The sequence below is a fragment of the Lathamus discolor genome, chromosome 16 (assembly GCF_037157495.1).
Source record: "Lathamus discolor isolate bLatDis1 chromosome 16, bLatDis1.hap1, whole genome shotgun sequence".
Taxonomy (NCBI): Eukaryota; Metazoa; Chordata; class Aves; order Psittaciformes; family Psittacidae; genus Lathamus; species Lathamus discolor.
This window is the reverse complement of record NC_088899.1, coordinates 6,722,611-6,744,671: the sequence shown is the minus strand read 5'-3', so window position 1 is coordinate 6,744,671 and position 22,061 is coordinate 6,722,611. Positions and strand designations below refer to the sequence as shown.

The 22,061-nt window shown below is 55.9% G+C and overlaps 1 protein-coding gene across 3 annotated transcripts; it reads right to left on the bottom strand.

Annotated features, from left to right (window-relative positions):
• Nucleotides 1–3,464: 3,464 nt before the first annotated feature.
• Nucleotides 3,465–21,863, bottom strand: NPHP4 (nephrocystin 4). Of its 3 annotated transcripts, XM_065696510.1 has the most exons (28): nt 21,482–21,863; nt 21,008–21,139; nt 19,183–19,355; nt 18,810–18,874; nt 18,399–18,554; nt 18,164–18,300; nt 17,510–17,676; nt 17,297–17,423; nt 15,372–15,554; nt 14,981–15,110; nt 12,895–12,941; nt 12,073–12,287; nt 11,777–11,968; nt 10,971–11,158; nt 10,228–10,388; nt 9,654–9,834; nt 8,600–8,728; nt 8,272–8,474; nt 7,971–8,197; nt 7,678–7,867; nt 7,446–7,529; nt 7,201–7,357; nt 6,836–6,921; nt 6,219–6,304; nt 5,655–5,826; nt 4,964–5,143; nt 4,071–4,214; nt 3,465–3,982 (listed from the first exon to the last, which is right to left on the bottom strand). In XM_065696510.1, the coding sequence occupies exons 1-28, from the start codon at nt 21,716–21,718 to the stop codon at nt 3,842–3,844; spliced, it is 4,290 nt and encodes a 1,429-aa protein (XP_065552582.1). In that variant the 5' UTR covers nt 21,719–21,863; the 3' UTR covers nt 3,465–3,841. The 3 variants fall into 3 exon arrangements, 1 of the variants encoding a protein (XP_065552582.1); XR_010616334.1 differs by lacking the exons at nt 3,465–3,982; nt 4,071–4,214; nt 4,964–5,143; ... (1 more) ...; nt 6,219–6,304; nt 6,836–6,921 and having other exon boundaries at nt 7,259–7,345; nt 7,446–7,867; nt 17,297–17,444; XR_010616333.1 differs by lacking the exons at nt 3,465–3,982; nt 4,071–4,214; nt 4,964–5,143; ... (1 more) ...; nt 6,219–6,304; nt 6,836–6,921 and having other exon boundaries at nt 7,272–7,357; nt 7,446–7,867; nt 17,297–17,444.
• Nucleotides 21,864–22,061: the final 198 nt, after the last annotated feature.

Here is a 22,061-nt window from a genome sequence, read left to right as displayed (position 1 = left end):
GGACCCTCACCGGAGGCACCTTCCACTGCCCACAGAACCCATATGGTTCATTGAAGAACATCAGTGGCACTTGAATTAATGGAAAGCCCTCCCCACTGCTGACCTTCGCTAGGGTGGACGCTGCTTCCCCGCTCTGTACCATAAATCAGTTGGTAAATGAACACAACGCCTCAATCCTTCATCAAAGGTCAAGCCTGGGCCAGGAAGCAGGGAAATGATTTAGAAGCAGTTTACAAATGCTGCAGATTTCTCATTATGTAGCTGTGAATTATTGTTAAGCCCTGCTCTGCACTGAAGCGCGGCTCGATCAGGGCCCCACTCCTTCACCCTACTGCTGCAGAAAGGCCCACCAAAGACCCCAAAACCCCTCTGAGCAATGTAAAACCCATTGGACACTAGACCCGGGAGATGAGCTCCATAGGAAGCCTCCAACCTTCCGCATGGTGGATTGTGGAATGTGTTGGTCAGCGTCATCCCCAGCTGAGCATCCTGCAGCACCGTCTGCCCAGGCCACGGAGTGGGTTCCGTCACCCTCTTCCAACAGGCCCTGTATGTTTCGATAACGCCCTTCACATCCCATCCATTGCAGCTGAACAGGAGCACGGCAGCCGCTGCGAGGATGCTTTTCATCTCTGCTGCAGCCTCCGTCTGCCGGAGATGCCAATGAACCGCGCTTCCGACAGCCATTGTTTCACTTACGGAACCTTCAGCCCGGTTTTGATTGAGTGCACTTAATACAGTTGCTCTTGTTGTAGGAAGGGATTTTGAGCCTGGTATTTGACAGCCTTGATCTTCAAGCAATCCATTAAGAGCAGCTTTATCTCCGGGTTCTGTAGCCGTTAAATCGTTCTTTATCAAGTTGGTGCTGCGCTTTCAGGAAGACGCATGGGAAAAACAGGGAATAAACCCCCCGGCCTCCAGCGCTCAGATTGCTGCGGTATTTGGGCTACACACTAATAACCAAAAGGGTTTTTTTTCTCTGCAGAACAACATCTGACACCACCTCAGGGCAGTACAGGGGACAGAGAGGACTGTAACCGACCATAGGAGCCTGGCTGCACGATGCACTGTCACCTCTGGATCCATTTGCTGGTCTTAAAGCTGATGTATCATCACTCCTGCTGTATGTCTTCAGCATGAAGCCCCATAACTGCCCGGAGTAAACTGCTCTGAGCTTTCCAATGCTTTAATCAGGAGCAAGCATTTCAAGCCCTGCTGTAGGAAAGGCTGCAAGCGCTCACAGCACCCGGAGCTCAGTCACCGTGCGCCTGCCCACGACCAAACCCAATGAATTCAGCTCCGGTGAATTAAAGCGTTTCATTTAGATTTTGACCTTTCGGAACAAAACGCAAAACGCATTTCAAAATAAAAACCTCATTTCAGGCTCCAGAGTCAAAACGCTTCCAGCTGGGAATGCCAGAGCGATGCATTCCAGCACCAAAGCTTCCTGCAGTGGGAGCAGGTCCGGTCCCCAGTGAGAGCTGAGTCACCCCAACAGGCTCCTTGAGGATACCCAGGAGTTTTTCCACAGGGCAAACCCCAGCACAGGCTGGTGTGGTTGGCACAGGGCTTTCTCCGGCCCCGAGGCACGGTGATGGGCTTGTCATGCCCATTTGCTGCACTGCAAAGGGGGGCATGCGGGAGCAATTAGGCACTGCAGAAGTTAATCAACTCCAGCAATAGCCACAGCCCAATCCGCCTCTCCCAGCTGTGATCATCCCATCACTTGGCCAATGCCAGCCCGAAGGTGATGTGTGCTCCAACCATGGAATGCTGCATCGCACAGGGGTGCCAACACCAGGCACCTTCCTGGCTCTACCTGCCATAGCCAAGGCTCACGGGCAGGTTGTAGAAGCCTTTGCTCTACCCTGCAAGTGCCACTTCCAAATGCATCCATCGCCTTTTGATTTGGCAGAGGGTCCAAGTACTCATTTCAGCTAATAAAGATGCCCGGTAATGTCATGTTACAAGGCTGGCTGGCGCCCAGCAAATACGATGCGAGCCTTTGTTTAATTAGAGGCTGCTCAGGCAGTTGCAATTTCATTCTCTTAATAGGAAAAATCAGCTGGGTATAAAGGTTTGGGCTGCAGCCATCACCCCCTGCACCTCAGGAACCTGCTGCCCAGCTGGAGGAGGAGCACCCACCTCCCTTTCCCCCATCTATTTCTAGCTGCCCTTTATCAGTGGCCCTGTTTGGCCCTGCTGGGCCAGCCCAGCCTGCTCCTGCCTCCCCTGCTCCAAACACAGCCCCGGAACTTGTTTGTTCTGAGGATCAGTAAAGTTCAGCTCCTGCAGTAAAGTTCAGCGCAACAACAACAGCTCCTGCCTGGGTACGTGAATGAATGCTGATGGGTTTTCCATGCCCTGCTCAGGCTGGGAAGGGCCAGCACTGGTTGGTAAAGCTTATGGAGAGGAAGCATTCTGGGGAGGGAGCAGGAGCCATCCCAGTGCATCCACCCCATCCACCTCCTCACAGCACAGTGGCACAGCTGCCAGCATCCCTCAAGGGCCCCCGCATCCCTCAAGGGCCCCCGCATCCCACATTCCACAGCAGATGTCTCCAAGCAATAGCTACAAACTCCACCAAGATACAGATGCGAGGTGAAAGCAGAGGAGGAATGGAACCAAACAGAGCCATGGAAAGGGTTCCAAGGGTACCCGAAGCACCTGCATGATGTAGAGAGCTCCAACCCAGCAACGCACCCTGACCCCCACTAAAGAGCTCAGCTAAAGAGCCTCTTCCCGATCTTTTCTTCCCTGGGCATGCCGGTGAGGAGATGTGAGCTGAGATTTCCAGGGTGACTTAACTATCATTGCAAGAATCCAAATTTATTCCTGACACGAATGAAATGGGAAGAGAACAAGGAGCTGCCACTAGCAGGGAGAGCCAGGGCACACCAGCACATCATTTACTGGGGCTGAGGCAGCACCAGCTCCTTTCACAAGCCTCAAGCGATATCACTGTATGAAAACAGAATGAGGATTATCCTGTTAATCTACTGCCACAACCCAACCCGGGGCCTCTCCGTGCTGCAGACAGAGCAATCACTTGTAAAAGATCAGCTGTCATTTGCCATGAGGCAGAGGAACTCTGCAATGACTTCATCAAGGTTCCGTCCTCCTGCACCAGCCTTAGACTCATGAAGCCCTAATGCGTTCCTAAGGGGGCTTAGCTAGGGTGCGATAATAGGGGCACAGCAAGGGCCAGAGACCCCCCCCCCCACTTTTGGCCTTGGCTCCTTGTTTTGTCACCACTTGGTGTTTCCTCCACAGCCTGGACTTTATTCCCCCCACACCATTCCCATCCAAAGTCCCCGCACTGACCCACAGGATGCTCCAGGGAAATGAGGGGGACCCAGGGGACCCCCAGCACCCCCCACCATGGGACTGGTGCCACTGCAGCAGTCGCCTCTGCAGGATGGGGACTCCAAAGGCTTCCACCTCCCACGGAAGAAGACGCTGCCACGCGCTGCAGTGCTGCACAGCAGGTTTAATTGAGGAAGGATGAGTAAAAAAATACCCAAAACTCCAGAAAACGGCCTCAGCGCGTACAAAACTCACTGCAGAATATAAAACACTTTAAAAATACCCCGCAGGCTCAAATCTGCAAACTTTTTACGTTGAAAGATTCCAAAAAAAATGCCTAAAAACGTAGTAACACTTGACAAAAATAAAGCCATCCTGTGTGGTAACAAACACATTCGCTCTCCCTGCTTTGTGCGGATGGAGCCACGTGGCACCACCGGAGCTCACAGCAATGCCTGGGGATGCCGGTGCCCTCTTGGCTTGAAGAGGGAACCAGGCTCAAACCCCCTGCAGAGACACAGGGGCCAGACCAGGCTCACTGGTAGAGGACCTTCACACAGAAGGTCTCCTCATTCTTGTCCTCGTGGTCATTGATGTGAATCAGGATCTCCTCCTCACCCGTGCTCTGGCTGGGGGCGAAGCGCAAGCCGATGGTGTACACCTCGCCCCCGGCAACCTGCGGGACACAGGGACCTGCACCACACCGTGCACTGCACGGCCCGGCTGGGTGAGGGCAGGGGTCTGGCAAGGGGGGGGGAACATACCTCAAAGGAGTCCTCCTTGAACTGCAGCAGGTCGGGCCGGTTGGTGCACAAGAAGTAGAGCCTGGGCGAGGGGTAGGGGTTGGTGTAGGTGATGCGCTTGTTGCAGCCTCTGCCACCTCCTGCAGGCAGCGAGATCTCAAAGGCCTGGCAGGACAAACACAAGCCATGGCAGGAGCAGCATAGAGGGAACCCCAAAACAACCACAGGGAGCTGCCTCCCATGCCGGCACACCAGGGAGAGTGCTTTGGGGCACACATCCCCTCCTCTCCCCTTCCACACCTCTCATCTGTCTCTGCCAACAGGTATCAAGAAAGCACCTCCAAGCAGAAGCATCCTCCTCACGCTGCCGCTGGCACCGCTGTACTCAGAGGAGCAATTACAAGCCCGACTGACCAAGGGCCAGGGAGCAGCTGGGTCCGGGCAGTTCACTCTCTAGCTCATTAATGGGTGGCCATGGGTAGAGCAGTGGAGCTCCCTCAGATAACCCCGCAGCACTTGGCCATATGCTGGGGCATCAGTTCCAACTGATCTGAGCTCCCCCCGGTCCTGAGGGTTCCATGAAAATGTTTTAAAGGAACACATTACCAGGAATCTGGTTTTCCACCTTTGAGGCAAGGCATCACGGAAAGCAGCAGGCTGCAGCTTTCATTCACAACCAGAGATACTGACAAGCTGATGGGACTGCCTTCAGAACAGCCCAAAACACACTGTACCGGGGATTTGGGCGAGATCATTCAAGCACATCCAGCTAAGCATGTCCTCAGGGTGGCAAGCACCAAAAACACCCATCATGGAAAGAGGGGGAAGCAGGAGCCTGCTCTGGGTTATCAGCCAGACTGCGCCTGCTGGTCCAGCGCTAGCACAGGGTTTTCCCATCATGAGACTGGCTGTACCTTGGAGATGAGGGGCTGCCTGCAGGCCAGGCAGAGCAGCCAGGAGGACACCAGCTGGTGGGACTCCACATCCACCAGGTTGAGGTAGATGAACCTGCCGCCGGGCCTCCGCGGCCTCACACCGACATACAGGTCCTGGATGCCGTTGGCAGGGAGAAGGAAGGCACCATCCGGATCCACCTGCAGAAACCAACATGGAGCGGGCCCTGTTGCACTACATCCAGCTTGGATCATAAACGAGATCCCATTGCTCTCTACCAGCACACTACACCAAATCCCACCTATGTGGCTACACCACAACCGGCTCTGTGTTGGGAAGGATGGGAGCTGGCCAAGGAAAGCCGGCTCCATCCCAGCCTGGGGACTCCCTCCCCTCACAGGCTTCCCCAGGGAGACTTTTCCTTCTGTTTACAGGACAGTGCTGGAGGGTTCGTGCCTTTTATTATTCACATCCGCAATTAGGGCCGGAGGAACCCTATAGAAATTGTTAGTCTTGACAGTCTCATTAACGCAGATAATTTGTCCTCTGGGGTTTCGTGCCAATGATCCTACACATGACAGCCCTAATCAAAAGATAATTATCACAAACACTTTGCCGTGCAGTCGGTTATTCGTCATTCCAAGCCGGCTGGCTCCCCCCACCTTCCCAGAGGGAATTCCACGGCCTGGCACAGGCCAGCTCCAGGGTTACCTCCAGCTCCTGCGGGTGGGAGGTGAAGGCTTGCACCCTGCGTGGTGCTGGGGTGCCCCGGAGCAGCAGCGAGAGGCGGGTGAGCTGCCCGGTTGTGCAGCTGACGTCCAGGCGCTGCAGGGAGTGCAGGTAGAACTGCCAGATGTGGATGGGTGCTGCCAGCCAGGGGTCCCTGTGGCCGAGACAAACAGAGCGGCTTAGAGCAAGCAGTGAGCTTCCTCTAAGGAAACCAGTTCAGTCCCACCCGTTCCCAAAGCATCGCCCGCAGCTGGTGCAGAAGGCGCTTGTCTGCATGCTGAGGATGTACTGGCCAGAGAGTGTTTAGGGGAAAAGAGAACCTGAGCTGCAAACATTACAGGAAGCCTCCTGCCCAGCCTCTGCAATCATAGCATCGGAGTGGTTTGGGTTGAAGGGACCTTACAGCTCATCCAGTTCCAACCCCTGTCATGGGCAGAGGCACCTTCCACTGGAGCAGCTTGCTCCAGCCCGGCCTTGAGCACTGCCAGGGATGGGAGGGCAGTGCGAGCTCCACGTTTCTCACTGTTTTGGGGTTCTGGTACTTACGTGTAAATAGCAACAAAGAACTTTTTGATCTGCGGGCTTGGTCCTCCAGCTACTTTTAAGAAGATGTCCTGTGGCTCCCCGGGCCCCTGCGTGCAGAAAGCAGAGCATCATCCCAACCTCACCATCGCCCCACTAACCAGAGCTCCGGGGCTTCCCTCCCATCAGAGAAACCCGCTACCGAACGCAGATGTTGTCTGCATCTCGTTAAACCAAGTTATCACGTTATTATAGAGCTTGGCTGAGCTCTTCCAGTATTTTTAATTACAAAAGAGGACACAAACAACTATCGCATTCCAGGTCTGCATCTCTAATCAAATTTTGGCAAAATTTCCCCAAGTTTCCTAACAAGCCATAATCCAATTCCCATCCTAACGCGTGTCAGGCAATCAGCAACCACCCTCCATCGCCATCTGCAAAGCACGTGCCCACGTTCAGTTTCCCTTCCTAACACCCCCCCCCAGCTGCAAAGCAAGCCCAGGAAGCCCAAGCTGCATGTTCCAAAGCAGGGGCTGCACATCAGCATCCCTGCACGGGCGCAAGGCACTTCTCTGCCAACAAAACCAACCCGCAGCAGGAGGACACGAAGCACAGGACCAATGCCAAAGCAGAACTAGTACCATGGGTTTGGTTTCACAAATGATGTCTGGGTCGCTGCAGCGGACGTACATCTCAGGCTCCCCACCGTGCATCCCCACTGGTGTGCCTGTGGAGAGACCCAGAGATGAAGCCATATTCAGCACTTTGTGCTTGCTACCCCGCACCCCATGCAGCCATAGACCTGGACCCCTTACACTGTAACCCTCCCAGTGCATGGGTGTACTGGTACAGGGAACTGGGTACAAAATTAATGCTGGCAGGTGGATAAAGAGCAAGCAAGGAGCCCAAGGAAGCACCCACGTGTTCTCTGGGTGCTCACACACCTCAATGCCACATCCCTATGAACCAGTGGTGATGGATTAACAACAAAGAGCCACAGGCTCACCGGGGAGGGTGTGCCAGGGGGGCAGCCGAATGGTCTTCTTCAGGAAGGTGAGCTCGGGGTGGTAGAAGCGGAAGGTCTGGTCCACCACATGGGGCTGTGGCTCCACCTTCACCCGCAGCAGTGCGATGGGCTTCCCCCCACTCACCTGGAAGGAAACCTGTCCCAGAGGGCGGAAGGAGAAGGATGGAGTTCTGCAGGAGTGATGCTCCTCCTCCTGCACAGCCCCTTTCCCCCGGCTCCCTCACCTGGATGTGCTTTGTCTGCCCGGCCCCACTCTTCCCTAGGGAATGGATGGCTGTGTCAGCGCCAGCACCCAGCCCTGCTGGTCCCTGGGGGGTACAAGAGCGGATTGCCTTGGGATGCAGCACTGCCATAGCTGCACAGTGCTCCCCCACAGGCAGAGCCACTGCACAGGAAAACACAGCCAAGGGAAACACTTCCTGCCAGGAACAGCTCAAAAGGGGGCTCAGCACCTACCTGCGCTGCCACAACAGCAGGGTCTGCAGAGAAGGTCTGGTATTTAAAGGGGATGCGAACAGTCTCGTTGGGGCGCAGGTAGACCTGAGGCCTGAGGTCATCACGGAGGTGGAACATCTCCTCCTCCACCGGTGTAACGCTCTTGGTCAGCTCCTTGAAGTGCCGCCATTCCCTTGGGTCCAGTATGACACTGGGGCAGCGAGTGGTAGAGGTGCTGGTGAGGACTGGTGGGGAGCTAGTGTCACCCTGGCATCACCCAACACACAGAGAGGAGACCCCGCTTTGGCTCCCACCTGAGCTCAGGGTGGTCAACCTCAATGGTCACAGTGTGCTGGATGCCATAGGGGTTCTTCAGGGTGAACTCAAAGAACTCAGCCGTCCCCAGCACGGCATGCACGGTGCGGGTGACGGTGATGGCCTGGCTGAGCATCTGAGAGATGCTCTCAGCCTTGGTGTGCTCCCGGTAGGCGTCGATGATCTGCAGGTCCCGCGCGTGCCGGGCGCGCTGCTCCGGCCAGCCCTGATGGGGAGGGAGGGAACCATGCACCCGGTGCCACCGCAGCATCCCCAGCCCCTGGGGTCCCTTCTCCTCACCGTGAGCTGTGGCATCCTCCCACCACCAGCATCCTCCTGCTGCCGCACCAGCGCCATGCACCGCAGCTTGCGCCGGCGGGCGGCCGCGGCCTCGCTGGGTGCTGCTGGAGGGGCCACCCTTGCCTCCGGGCAGCGGCTGCGCAGCGCAGCCGCCAGCTCCCCATCCACATCCACCAGCCTCCGTGCCCGCGACACCCGCGCGCCTGCGGGCAGAAAGCACCATGGCACCACGAGGGACCCCCGTGAGGCTGCAGGGCCAGGAAGGGGAGCAGAGGTGGGGCAAAGCACTGGCACTGACGGTGCTGACCCAAACCCACCCAGCACTCACCGCTGGCAGCATTCAAGGAGACCCAGCTGCCAGCTGGGACATTGCCAGCACCATCCGGCATGGGCACGATGCGGGAGCGGGACAGCAGCGGGGATGGCAGCTGTCCTGGGGTGTCCTCGCATGGGTGACCTGCCACAAGCAGAGATGAGGTGAGCAGAAACCACCCAGTTCTCACTGTTATAGAGCTGCAGGGAGGGTAACAGCTTAAAGCAGGAGCAAACTCCGGTTGCCAGTGATGCTCTGTGAGCCCAACAGTGCTCCCTCCAGAGCAGGTACCACCATGCAGCCCAGAGACAGAGCAGCATCAGCACAGTGCCATCCACAAAGGCCATGCCAAGCAGAGCTGGACAAAGCTCTAAATCTGACCGGTATTTCCCCAGCCAACAAATCCCATCCCCATCCTTCAGGTGCTTTTCAATCCTGTTTTTAACAACAGCATTTTGAAATTAAAAGGAGAGGACATGGAAAAACAACCAACCACCAAAGTGTGGCTGCTGCCCTGCTGCAGCATCTTTGCTTCCTGTCTTTCTTTCACAGGGTGCGAATTAAACCTCTCCCTGGGTTCGGATCTCAGATTCTCCTTCCCAGGAGCTTATCATCCCTTTGCAGGCAAGTATGGAAATGATGATTTCAGGTACCTTCTAATGGAGCTAATCTTTCTTCAGAAGATAAGATTTTCGTCACCGCACATTTACAGGACAGGGAATTAAATATATAAAATGGAAGCAGCCAGCAGGTTCTGGGAAGACTAACACTCTTGCAAGCGTGGTTTTCCATCAGGTACAGCCGTGTGTACTGCACACTTCTCCCTAAGCCCCGTGCTGTTTGCTAGCACCTAAACACATGGTGTTGTGCCCGCACCAGCAGCCTCCCCCACAGCCTTGTGCCGGCACTTGCAGCCAAGCAGGGACCACAGGCACAACCAGGAGCCTTATGCCCCTGCCTATGGCACCCAGTCAAGCGGCTGATACTGGGACAGGAGGTACCCAGCAAGGGACACACGTCACCAGTGCAGCATTCAAGCCTTTTGGTTGTGTGAGCAGCAGGCTCTTACCAACATTGGCCAGGCAGAGGTGGAGGCGGCCCCTCACCACCACATGCACACCGAGGGGCCGCAGGGCACCATGCCGTAGAGCCTCCTGGCCCATCACCGTTGCATCCGGCTCATACTCTGTCGTGGCCACCTCCAGCTCATGGTGTGTCCTGACTGCTGCTCGGCCCTGGCGCAGGAGGGGCTGAGGATGAGGGGTAATGAGTTACTGGGGAAGTCTGCAGGGTTAAGGGGTCTGGGTAGGGATGTCTCCATGTCCTAGGTCTGGGGTTCCAGCCCTAGGATACTGCAGGAGTTCCAGAGAAGCCAGAAAATTAATGTCCTGCCATCACTTTCAAGGTAAAAGATGACAAATCCTGCAATCAGGGGCTTGTCAGGCTGACATCAGTCTCAGTTACACAGAGGAGCTGACAGCAACTCGATTACTAAAGACACAAGGGAAATGCAACAGCATCTCAAAGCAGGACCAAAGGAAAAGGCAGGCTCTTCCTTAAACACCCCTGCACACTAAGGAGAGGGTCTCCAACATAAGCAGTCTTGAAGGCTTCTGGGGAAAGACCTCCAGTTTAACCAATACCTCCAGTTTAACAGCAGCAGACCCAACGAGGAGCAAGGAGTCTCCATCCCAGATGTCGATCTGGAGGCTGTGCTCAGCCAGGTACCGCAGGAACCAGCGCTGCTCCCCAGCACGCAGGAAAGCGGGATCCACCATGTACTTCAGCTGCAAGCCCGGCAGTCCTGCGAGACACGGCATCACCATGGACATGGAGCTTCCTTGGGCACATCAGCTGGGAAAGGGCTCTTCTGCTCTGGGGAGCCTGCGTGTCACACACCTCATCTCCTCCACTTAATGAACCCAGTGGTCAATTAGCAAGGTCCAAGGTCCCCTGGGATTGGCACCCTCCCACAAACATTTGGTCTGTACAGACTCCCCCTCTCATTGCCATTAACAGCCCCAAATGGAGAAGGAGCTTCATCAGCCACAAGTGCTTCTGGTGTCCCTTGGGACCAGAATTGAACGAAACACAAAGAAACAAAGAAAAGCCTTCAGCCAGGAGGATCAGAGCTACTTGCTCCGAGCAGAGCGGAGCTCACGTGTTGCCTTTCTTATCAAAGGAACTCAGTCACTGGAGCCGGCAGCCTCAGGATGCTGACTGCACCCACCAGCACCTACCAGTGCTTTTCTTCCAACACAGGACATTTGGAATGTACTAGCTGAGGTTTGCTATGAAAGCAGGCACCAGCCCATTCCTCAGCCCAGGGGCAAGCCCAAATCTGACTGATGAAGAGGAGCAGCCACATGTTCAAACCAGAGCTTACCAGTGCTGGGGGTCCCGTCCTTGTTCACCCGGACAAGGAGCTGCGCCGGCACAGCCAGCCTGGAGCCTGGCCCCCCTTCCATGCTGACCAGCTGCAGCCGTGGTGTGGTGACCGGTGGGAAGCGGTAGAACTGGAATGTGAGGAAGATGGTCCTTGGCCACGTCCACTCCCCACTGCCCTGAGCATCCCTTGAGGAGAGAATTGGTTGGGTTAGCTCATGGCATGGCGCTGCCTCCCCATCACGAGCTCTTTGTGTGTTTGGCACACACCCAGAGGTAAAAGAACAAGAGATGATTGGCAGCATCACAAGTATTTGGACTCCTCTGAAGACAGCGGGCATACGGCTTGCCTTGGCTTTCCCAAAAAGCTTTGTAATTCCAGCTGTCTCCTGCCATATGCTACGATAGAGGAGCCCAGCAAAGACAACGCTTTACCTTTCACACAGCATGCTGCCATGCACAGGAAAACCACAAGTGCAGCTTTATCCAGCCAAAGCCACCCCATAGGTGCCAACTTTCTCAACTCCATCTGCATTTATGGAGAAGCCCTGCATTAAGCAGCTTTTACACCACATTGTGGCTAATGGACACAATCGAAGGAACTGGAATATGATTTAAGAGAGTCCAGGAAGGACAAGAGCATCATCAAGGACGAGAGCTCTCCAGGGCTCTGCCTCCATGGCAGCTGCTGGAGGAAGTAGCTCCTCTGCAAGGACTTCTGTTCAAGGAGGGAAATGGACCGGGAGGGAAGGACACTTCCCGCTGGGATCTGCCCACAGGAGGCACCACGCAGCGCTGCCAGCCCACCTGCCAAAAGCCAGGAACTGCAGGATTATCTCATTCCCTTGCAGAGGGTCGGCTTCTTCCAGCTGCAGGCTGAAACTCGCTGGCTCCGCCGGCTCCGAGATTTCCACTGGCTCCTGGTTGCGGTCCAGGATCTCCGGGAAGCCGGCAGCGTGCAGGCGCGCCAGGGAGGCACGGGACAGCACCGTGTGGGAGCTGGTAGAGAAACAAGGGTGAGCTGTGCAGAGGCAGATGCAGGGAACCCCAATGGGCTGGGCAATGGGGGCACAGGAGCACAGGGAAGGGACAGCGAGCATCACCTGCCTGCCTGCAGCCCCACAGCAGCGATGGGCACCTGCAGTGGGGTGAAGGGCAGCGCCCGCAACTGGTCACCAGCGCAGTGCTCCGGGTCTGGCAAGCTCAGGTCGGCCTCTAGGTGAGTGATGCCACTGTCCCGCTGAGAGCCACGGCCTGGTGGCACCAGGGACCGGCCCCCAGCCCGTGGTGGGGACACTGACAGCTGGGACACCGATAGCTGGGGACGAGAGCAAAGAGAATGAGAGGCCTGCACTGACCCCTCCATGGTAAAGCAGCTCTTCTGTGCCGAGAAGCAGCACAGCTCAGCTGCCAGAGGGTTTGCACCTCTGCTTCCTCTTCAGCTGCTGCGCTTTCCCTGGCAAATAGATGAGAAAATGCAGCAGGAAGCTCAAACTGCTTAATGCGGACTCACAAAGCATTTCATTTCATCAAAAAATACTTGTGTGCATTGATCCCTGCATCAAGATGCAAGAAAAAAAAAAAGGCATAAAGAGGGATCTCTGTATTCACAGCTCTTCTTAAATCCCAACAGCTCCACAAGAAGTCATGCATCACTGTCAGCATGTACCGGGGAGTAAGAGTACCCAGCAAATCTGGGCTGACACAAACCAGAAATGCCCTTACAGGTACATCTGGGGCATGAAAGGAGCTCAGGGAATCTTGCCCAGCATGTTATAGGCAGCATCTGTTTTGCTGCCCTGGAGGAGGTGGATTTGAGCAGGACGTTCAGTGTCTCTTGGCTGCAGGAGCCAGGAAAGAGGATGGGACCGGGAGCACATCCCCCGGGAATGCCATGACCCACCGCCTGTGCCCATGGCACTTACCCCTGGTCCCCGTGGGGAGGCCACCGTCGTCGGCAGAGCCACCAGACCTGCAGAGAGGGACAGGATTGAAGCTCAAATGAACCCCCTGTCACTGCTGTCCCCTCCACCACTGAGCACCCCCCAATCTCCCACCAGCCTATTTGAATGTCGGGGGTGAAGCCAGCTCAGCGAGGCAGCCAGCATCACTCAGCCACTGCTTTGACTTATTTTTCCAATAACCCTGTTGCCTGCAGGGGTAAGTAGCATATTTCCAGATCCATCCATTATTTTGCTGGGAATTAGGCTAACTCTGCTGCAAAAGGCAGCCAGCTCCAGCATCCCCAGACGGTGCCGCAGCTCCCTGCGGCCACGCAGCGCTGCCTAAGCGGGATGCTTAATGAGACGTGAAAGTTTGAGGATACTTTAAGGTTTTCATCGCTCCTCTGTTATTTCTTGTCACTCTCTTCAGCCTTTTGTGCCCCAGAATGGTACAAGCACCATCATGTTTGGATTTGCTCAGCTCCTGCGCCAGCGCAACAGAGCTCGCTCTGCCGCGGGCCCTTCAGAGCAGACCAGGGGCACAGATGTTCCATCTCTGCAGCCATGTGATGCAGAGACCTCATTTTGCTCCCACTACTGTGTGTATTCCAGCTATCTCATGCTGACTGCTGTGCAAAGGAAACCACCCTGCCTTCCTTGCATCTACAACAGTGGTTTCCTTCCATGAGGACAGACTGGGTCAGTGTTCAGAGATGACTGACGGATTCATCAGCACCACCGGCAGCTGAGCTGATGGATGATGTGCTTGGCCTCCCCTGGCCAAAGGGGCCAGATGGCAGCATGTTTTCCAGCAGAGCTCTACAAAACGTTCACCAAAGGCTCCTCCAGCAGCTCGGGGTGCAGGCTGGCTCTCACATGTGGCCACTCACTTCATGGGATCACCACTGCACTTCCCAGTAACACCAGTCCCCCAGAGACAGGGAAACACCTCTCAGCTCATCCCCTAGAACCACCTTACCAGAGCATCTCACCTCACTGGGCACCCCATCCATGCTCCAGCACACTCTCCCCAGGTTGGAGCACATGAGCCCAGTACTGGCAGCACACTTGCTCCTTACATTGCAACTCCCCATCCGGGCCACTGCAAGCTGAAAGGTGTCCAGGAAAACCTTTCAAGCAGCACCAGGAAGGCACCAGCACCAATGCCACAGGGAGCCTAAAGCACAGCCCCAGACCCCATCACTTCACCTGAAGCTTTCTGCTCTAGAGCCTCTTACACCAGCAAACCCAGCTCCTCACCAGTGGGAAGCCAGCACTGGCTGCAGCAAAGCCATGGTGCCACTCTGCCATCTCGTGGAAGGCACGGCAGCACCGGGGCTGGCATGGCAACAAGACATCCATGCGCCAGCATCGCCCCGACCTGCGGGCTGGCAGCGACTGCTCACCAGGAGCTGGATAAGCCGATAAATGTGTTTAAACACTGCCAGGTACCTGGAGCAAGAGCTGTGTGGGAAGCAGAGCAGGAGCAATGCTGCAGAAAGCAAAGTTGGTTTCCCATCGGTCACAACAGGTGGGATTACATGGAAACAAGCCAGAGAGGATTTCCAGGAGCCCAGACTCAGCTCCATGCCCAAACCCACACCAACAGCAGTTTTCTCTCCAACACAGCCAGCAGACCTGGCCCTGGCAGCACCATGAGATGGTTTCTTCCCCTCACCCTGTAACTGACATTTCTCCTGTCCTTATGGCTGAAGGGATTCTGAGTTCAGAGGGATGAGCAGCAGCACTGCCAGAGAGCAACGTGCTACTGCTGCACCCATCCAGCTCTTCCAGGTGCTGGGCACATGAGCCCAAATGCCATCAGTGCCCCAGAACAGGAGCAGGCTGGAAATCCCTGAGGATCCTGCACTTGGAGCAGCACTACCACCACAGGGGCCATTGGCAAGTTAAAGGGAGAGCTGAATGCAACTCGGTGGGATCTTGGTTCCTCCTGGTAATCCACAAGCTGCTCACTGCACCTCGCTGGAGCCGTGTGTGTCCCCCCCCCCGAGCAGACACCAGCACCACACTCGGTGTTTTAAATGTCAGCGATCTGGAAAACACTCACCCGGTGCCGGCGTGGGAGGCTTCACCAACTCGTCCCTGTCCTTACATAGGCTCTCTGCGGCAGTTACAACGTGTTCTTCCGAGTCAGTGGAAACACGGAATCGGACAGTCCCGGACTCCATGTGCTTCCCCTGAAATGGGGGATGAAACACTTCTTACTGTATGTCTGCAGGAACTGAAGTCAAGCAGCACTGGACACCAAGCACACTTCCACCAGTGTAGTGCTCATGGGCAAGGGGTGGGAATAAGGGATGTCAATCCTCCTTCATCCCTCTCCATCTATCCCCAGATACGCAGGGAGCTGTCTGGGCACTTACCAAGGTCTTGGCAAAGAGCCCCCCTCACACCAAGCCTGCCCAAGCCCCATCAGCAACCCCAGAACCATCCCTCACCTTGCGGGAGCTCCTGCTGCCCGGTGGGGCCCGGTACACCAAGGTTTGGCAGGGGCCACGGCGGGCACCACCACGCAGGGGCAGCACCACGTCCGCCTCACCAGCGGCCAGCTCAGGGCTCCAGAGAGCCCAGCGCACAGAGCGCATGTCGGCTGCCTCACTGCGAGCACTGCCAGCCAGGGCCTGCGGAACAGAGGGAGCACGGTGAGCAATGGGCACCCCAAACTGCCTCTGGGATGGAGGAAGCGGGGTCTCGCGTCCTCCCACATCTTCCCACCCCACAGAACCCGCTCCCCGTGAACCCATCCTGGAGACATTCTGCTTTCCAGCACCTTATTTCTCTTCTTGCACCCATTTTCCCTCCAATACAACTGCATCGTTCTGCTCCCATCCCTTTCAGGCTCCCAGGAGGACCAGGAGTGCTTCTCTGATGGAGAGGGATGTGGATCCATCCAGGTTTGCTTCTGTCCCCTCTGCCAGCAGAACTGGTGCCCTCCTATGCGATTTCACCTCTGACACCTGACCACAAACTCAGGGCACACAGGTATGAATCCCACTTTCTCCCTGTAAGCCCTATGCCACCCTAACCCCACAGGTGCTCTGGTTTTCCTTGTACTTACCCCCTTTAGCCAGCCTGCTGCTGCTGTTACTCCCTCCCTGCAGGCACCCACACCCAAGTAATCCTATCTCATCCCTGCACCCACCTACACAAGGGACTACACCTCTAGGTTATGGATCACCATAGAATCATGCTGATACTAGGTAAAAGCACAATACGATGCTTTTCAAAACCAGCAGGGTTTTCAGCCCTTGCAGGTATTTAGCACACATAAGCTGAGACAGCCACCAGCACCAAAGGGCTCTAATCCTCCACCTCAAGCATACTGCATTAAGGGATATATTTGACCCCCCCATTCCTGGCAGATGGGAAAGGCAGCGTAAAGGCATCCACTTACCACAGCCTCCCCTCAAACCAAAGGAGAGGTGCAGAAGAGAACCGAGAGGTCTTTGCCAGCACCTGCAATCACCCTCATAGCCTGCTAATTATAGCACTGAGGACAAGGGGATCAGCTCCACACACAGCCTTGGGATTAACTGCTCTGCTCACAGCACAGAACTGCAGCTGCAGCCTCAAATCTCTGTGGGGCCTTGGCTCTCAGATTCCTAAAGGAGTTGAGCCCAACACAGAACTTCCAACAGCAAACCTCAGCTCCTCCTTCCTGCCTCGACACAAACCCCTCTGGCCTGACACATCCGTCCCACGTTATAAACACCCATTTCTCCCCCAGGAGAGGTCACTTCCTGCAGTGAGCATCCTAGCAGGGACATTAGTGAATCCCAACGAACCAACAGCCATTGATTCAGTGGCACCAAGGAGGTGACAGCAAAGGGGCTCTGGAGGGCACACTTGAACAGCTCTTTAAGCTGGGTTTAGCCTCGAGCAAGGTCAAACTGAAATACACGTCAATGATCGGTAAGTAGGCACTAACGAGCCTGGCCTCCGCAGTCAATACAGAGGCTTTGTCTGGCTTTAGCATCCGGAGAACCTCAGGGGTTAACTTCTCAGCAGAAATGCTAAATTCTAAAGAAAAGCCTTTTTTAAATTAAAAAGAAAAGCTGAAATGTTCCAAATTAGCTTTCCAGAACACGATGGGACTGCTGCAGGCCACATTTCTCCATATACACGGTGGAGAAATGGATCCACATGTAATTAAAATGATTCAATAGCCCATTTGCAGGTATTTGCTGCAGAAAGCACCTGGACACTTTGCAGGGCCGTTTGTTAGGTAGCAGGAGCTGCAGCATCCTGGGGGTGCAGGATGTCAAAACAGGGGCAGAGGATGGGGTTCCTCAATGGGGATTCACTCCCCAGCAGCACATCTCCACGCTTTAATACAGGATGAAGTGCACACACTCTGCCCTACCTTCCCACCGGCTCTCCCCGCACTGCAGAAGACGTATTCCAGCTGGAAGCAGATCCCGAACGCGGGGTGAGGCACCATCTCACTGAGGTGGATGCGGCTCCTCAGCACCAGGGCTTGACCTGCAGCCCTGCGCCAAGATGGAGAGGAACTGCGGGCAATGCACAAGGCAGGAGGGAAGCAGCACAAGCAGCGGAAGGCCTCCCTCCCCCTTACCTGGCTCCGGAGCTGGGCACCCCCATGCAACCACCCCGCGCTGCCTCTGCCTCCGGCACCAGCACAGCCACCTGCGGTGCCTGGACGAAGCACAGCCCGTTGTGGACACCGACGTGCAGCCGCCGCTCCCGAACCACCATCCCATCACCGTCCGGAGCGGCGTTAGCCTGCGACAGGCAGGTTCTCAGCTTGGGTAGTGAGGAGGCACAGCATCCCTCCCCAGGCCGCCCACAGCCAGGAAATTCAGGCAACCCATCGGAAACTCAGAGCAGGATCCACCCCCATGGTGGCTGATGAATATGTAAATCGTTCATCTTTATGGCAGAGCTGGTGCAAATCCAGCAAATAAAGGATCTGGCCAGCGGTCCTGTTTCTAAAGAGACCTACTCGGTGTGCTCTGCATATTATCTTTGCATTTTCCCAAACTCAAGTTCTGCTTATTAGTGTCTGGATGTTCAAAACAAAGCCTACAGAGAGCACCTATGTGCTCAGCCAGCAGTAAAGCAAGGAGAAGGCTTGTACAGCAATGAAAATCAGGGACTTTAAGCAAAACAAATACCATTTAGCTGAACCTTTCCACTCCACCCATAAACGAAGCACCAACTTCACTGCTTGCGCATCAGGCTTTCCCCTGCTTCACTGCACCAGCAGTACCTGCAGCAAGCGATCGCTGTTCAGCAAGTCCAGCAGCTCCTCCTCAAACTCCTCCAGCGAAGGGTACAAGCAGACAGACAGCCTCTCCAGATAGCAGGTCACCGGCTTCATCAGCTGGGGCTTCTGCAAGCCGCCACCTGAAAAGACAAGGTGGTGGCCACAGGTCACGCTGTGGCCAGGGAGATGTCACCAGGACCAGAGCCAAAAGCAGCAGGGAAAGGGAAGGAGCCCTTACTCGTGTCTCCGCACACTGGCAGCAAGCCGGGAATGTTCTGCAGCCCAGACACTGGAAGGTTTTCAGGGAGGAGGTGAGATATCGTCTCCAGGGGCTGGTGGGGCTTCAGGGTGTACTGCAGGTGGCTCTTCTCCATCACCGTCAGGTATTTGTTCTCTGAAGAAGAGAAAACATCCCAAAATGATCAAAGGTGTGGAGACAGCCTCATGGCAGCGCTGCTGAAGTTACTATCCATGAACGTACGTGCTGGCAGCAAAGGAAAACCTGGGTTTGCCCAGCCAGACTTTTCCTATCTGGCAGCAAGGCAAGTCCACTTAGCACTACATATGGACCACATATAATAGCAACACTCATGTGGGTAAGAGAGGCCACCAAGAATGGAGCAAGGCACCACATCCCACTGCTGCTTACTTTCCATGGGCTCCTGAAAGCGCGGGTGCAGCAAGGCACGGGGCGTCCCATGGTACAGCTTCAGCCTGGAAGAGCACACAGTCAATAAATCCACCCTGAAGCACACCTCCCTCTTCCACAATGCCTCTGCTCACAGTCAGAAACCACCTGCCTACTCTGCACCCATGCTAAAACCCTGTCCTTTAAGGAAAGGGCAGGCATCAGTTACAAACCCACTGCTGCTTCTCCATCAGTGAAGACCTCCAGTTTTCTAAATGCTGGCTTTGTTTCTGCAGCCCCAGGACCACCCTTCCTCCCCTCAAAGCAGCCATGCACGTTGCCACCCCCATGCCCAGCATTCCCCATCACGCAGCAGCAAGGCAATGACACCTACACTCTGTCCTTGGCGGCCAGGTCCTTCACCTCCGACCCGCTGCCAAACAGAGGGATGACTCCAAAGCCACAGGAGAGATGCTGAGAGCTCCCATCCTCTTTCTTGGTCGTCGCCACCACTTCCACAACAGCAGCAATGCCAGGGTGGTTCAAGGAGGTGTGGAAGTAAATGGCCTGAGGTGGGAAAGGAGAGAGAAAGGGTACTGCAGAGCTGGTGGAGCCCACTGCAGAGCAAGGCCTGTGGCACTGGGACAGCCAACAACATAACCAGAACATCCATTAAAACTTCCAGACAGAAGCTCATGGCAAATGACCCCAGCACTGCCCAGAAATCTCAACCTCCTTAAACCTCAAACATCATCAGCTTTTGTTCGCCTTCCTTTTTTTGCTGCTAACACCCATTTTCCAGAGTAACTCACAGGCTGCAGAGCCAGTAAAAGCAGAGCAAGCCCCACGCCAGGGCAGCCAAAGGAGTCAGAATACCCCAACCCAGTGTGGGGAGCAGAGACAGGGGTGACCTGGACCTGCAGGCAGGAGGGGACAGGACACAGGTCACCCCCTTAGGACAAGATTTAAGGCTAGGTTCATCTTTCTATTAAAGACTCATTACCGCAGTGTCCCAGGGAAAACGTTTACCGTAATCACCGGCTGTCAGGGAAGGATAACGGAGAGAGACATTACCCCATCAACCCAGGGAAATAAATCGCTACTCTATTATCTTTTATTGCAAAACACTGCAATAATGACCTCTGGTTGCAGAGCCAGGGAGCCCTTGCAGCAGCTCCATTGTAAAACCAAGCTCGCTGTCCCCTCTGCGAGCATCAACAGTGGCTTGTGACAGCACGGTCCTCTCCTCTAAACCCCACAAGGGCAATGCAGCACCGGGGTCACCTTGACCTGCCACACATGCGGCCCCCGTGCCCCTGCCCCGGTTTTTCTCCATCCCTCTTCAAAAAAGCAAGGGTCTGATGAGAATTAAAGCACTTGGGGAAGAAATGCACACGTCAACGCCCCTCAGATGCTGCTACTGATACAAATAAATGAAGGAACACAGCACTAACTCATGCTGCACCTCACCTGCAGCACTGGGGAGGTGGGGTCTCCCCAGTAAGGGGCACCCCAGTTTGCCGCTATCAGCGGCGCCATTGGATGAGTTTGGTTCCCAGGTAAGGGGAGGGAAGCGCAGAGCCAGAGGGTGGCTGCTCCTTCCCTTCCTTCCCACTCGTGAGCAAACACTGCTCTCTGCTGCCAGCCCTGAGCGCAGCAGGCAGCACAAGGCAGCACAAGGCAGCGCACCGCGGCTCCCAGGCAGCCCTGGAAACAACCCAAGACCTCAGCTTCCCCGTTCCAGCAAACGCTTAATAAAGCTTTCCATTAAACAATGTTTAATAAAGCTTTCCATTACATAAAGCTTAATAAAGAGTTCCATTAAAACAATAACTGGGCAGTGTCCGGGTGCAGCCTGGGCAAAGGATTGGGCAGTGCCAGGATGGAAAATGGGTTGGTTCCGCTGCCTGCATGCAGGAGAATAAATCACTGCAGACAAGAATCAGCAGCAGACGAGGGACAGAGCCTGTGCATGCTTCACGCTCACTGTGTTTAAAGAGTCCTGGCTACAGCATGCTGATAGTGGGACCCCAGAGCTCCAGACTGAAGAAGGAAACCAGCACCAAAGCAGAGCAGCTCCAGCCTCAACTCCAGCAAAAGCAACTTTTCCCTTCATGCATTAAAAACCTCCCTCCATGGACCCTGCTCCTGCAGCTCCATCCATTCCCTGATGGATCACTGCCCATTCCCAGGTCTGCTGGTGCTTCCCCTGCACCCACCTCATTGAACACCGCCTTGGCCAGGCATGATGGGGCAGCGCGGGCAACTCGAAGGCTGCTCCTCCAGGTCCTGCCGAAGAAGTGGTGGTAGGTGGCATCGAAGAGGGAGAGGCGCAGCTGGTACTCAGCTCCCTACAAGGGAGGACAGGATCAGCCCCACCGCAGAACATCCATCTCAGCACCCCCAATCTGCAGAACATGCTTTGGTAAGGGGGGAACAAATCATTCACTTTTAAAGTGCTATACAGAGGTTTTAGCTTAAAAATAAGCCTGGTTTGGGCTGAAGGGACCTTAAAGCTCGTCTGGTTCCAACCCAGCAACGGGCAGGGACCCCTTCCACTGGAGCAGCTTGCTCCAAGCCCCTGTGTCCAACCTGGCCTTGAGCACTGCCAGGGATGGGGCAGCCACAGCTCCCCTGTGCAAAGCACTCGCCTGTGCTGTAATTAAGGACAATTAACGAAGGCTCTCACGTACCTGGCTCAGAGCGGCCCCTCCGAGGTGCTTCAGGACGCAGCAGAAGGCCGCGGGGCGCGCCGGGGGCAGCCTCCTGCGCCGGCCGTGCGGGGGCACGGCGAGGCTCTGCCGGAACACCCGCTCCCACTCGCTGCCCCGCGGGGGCCCTGTCCCGGCCGGCGTCCCCGGGGCCGAGCCTGGGTAAGGGAGGAGGGAAGGAACCGGGAGCTGCGGGAACGCGGGGGCACCGCAACCCATCGAGGCCCCGCAGGGGCACGTGTAGGGCCGGGCACACCTTCACACCCGCACGAACCGGGGCACCGCGACCGAGCAGGGACAGGGCCGCGACCCACCGCGAGTAACACCGGAGCGGACGGCCCGGTGCGACCCGGTCCGGTCCGGCCCGATCCGATCCGCTCCGGTCCGGCCCGCACCGCCCGCGGGATCGGGCCCAGCGCACTCACCGCGCCCTGACGCCATCTTCTCGGGCCCGACCAACCCCGCGCCGGCCCGGGGGGGGAATCAGAGGTGTCACCGCCGCTCACTACCCCCCACCCGTGCTCCCTCGCCCTTTCGCCGCTGTGCACCGGAGAGGAGCGGC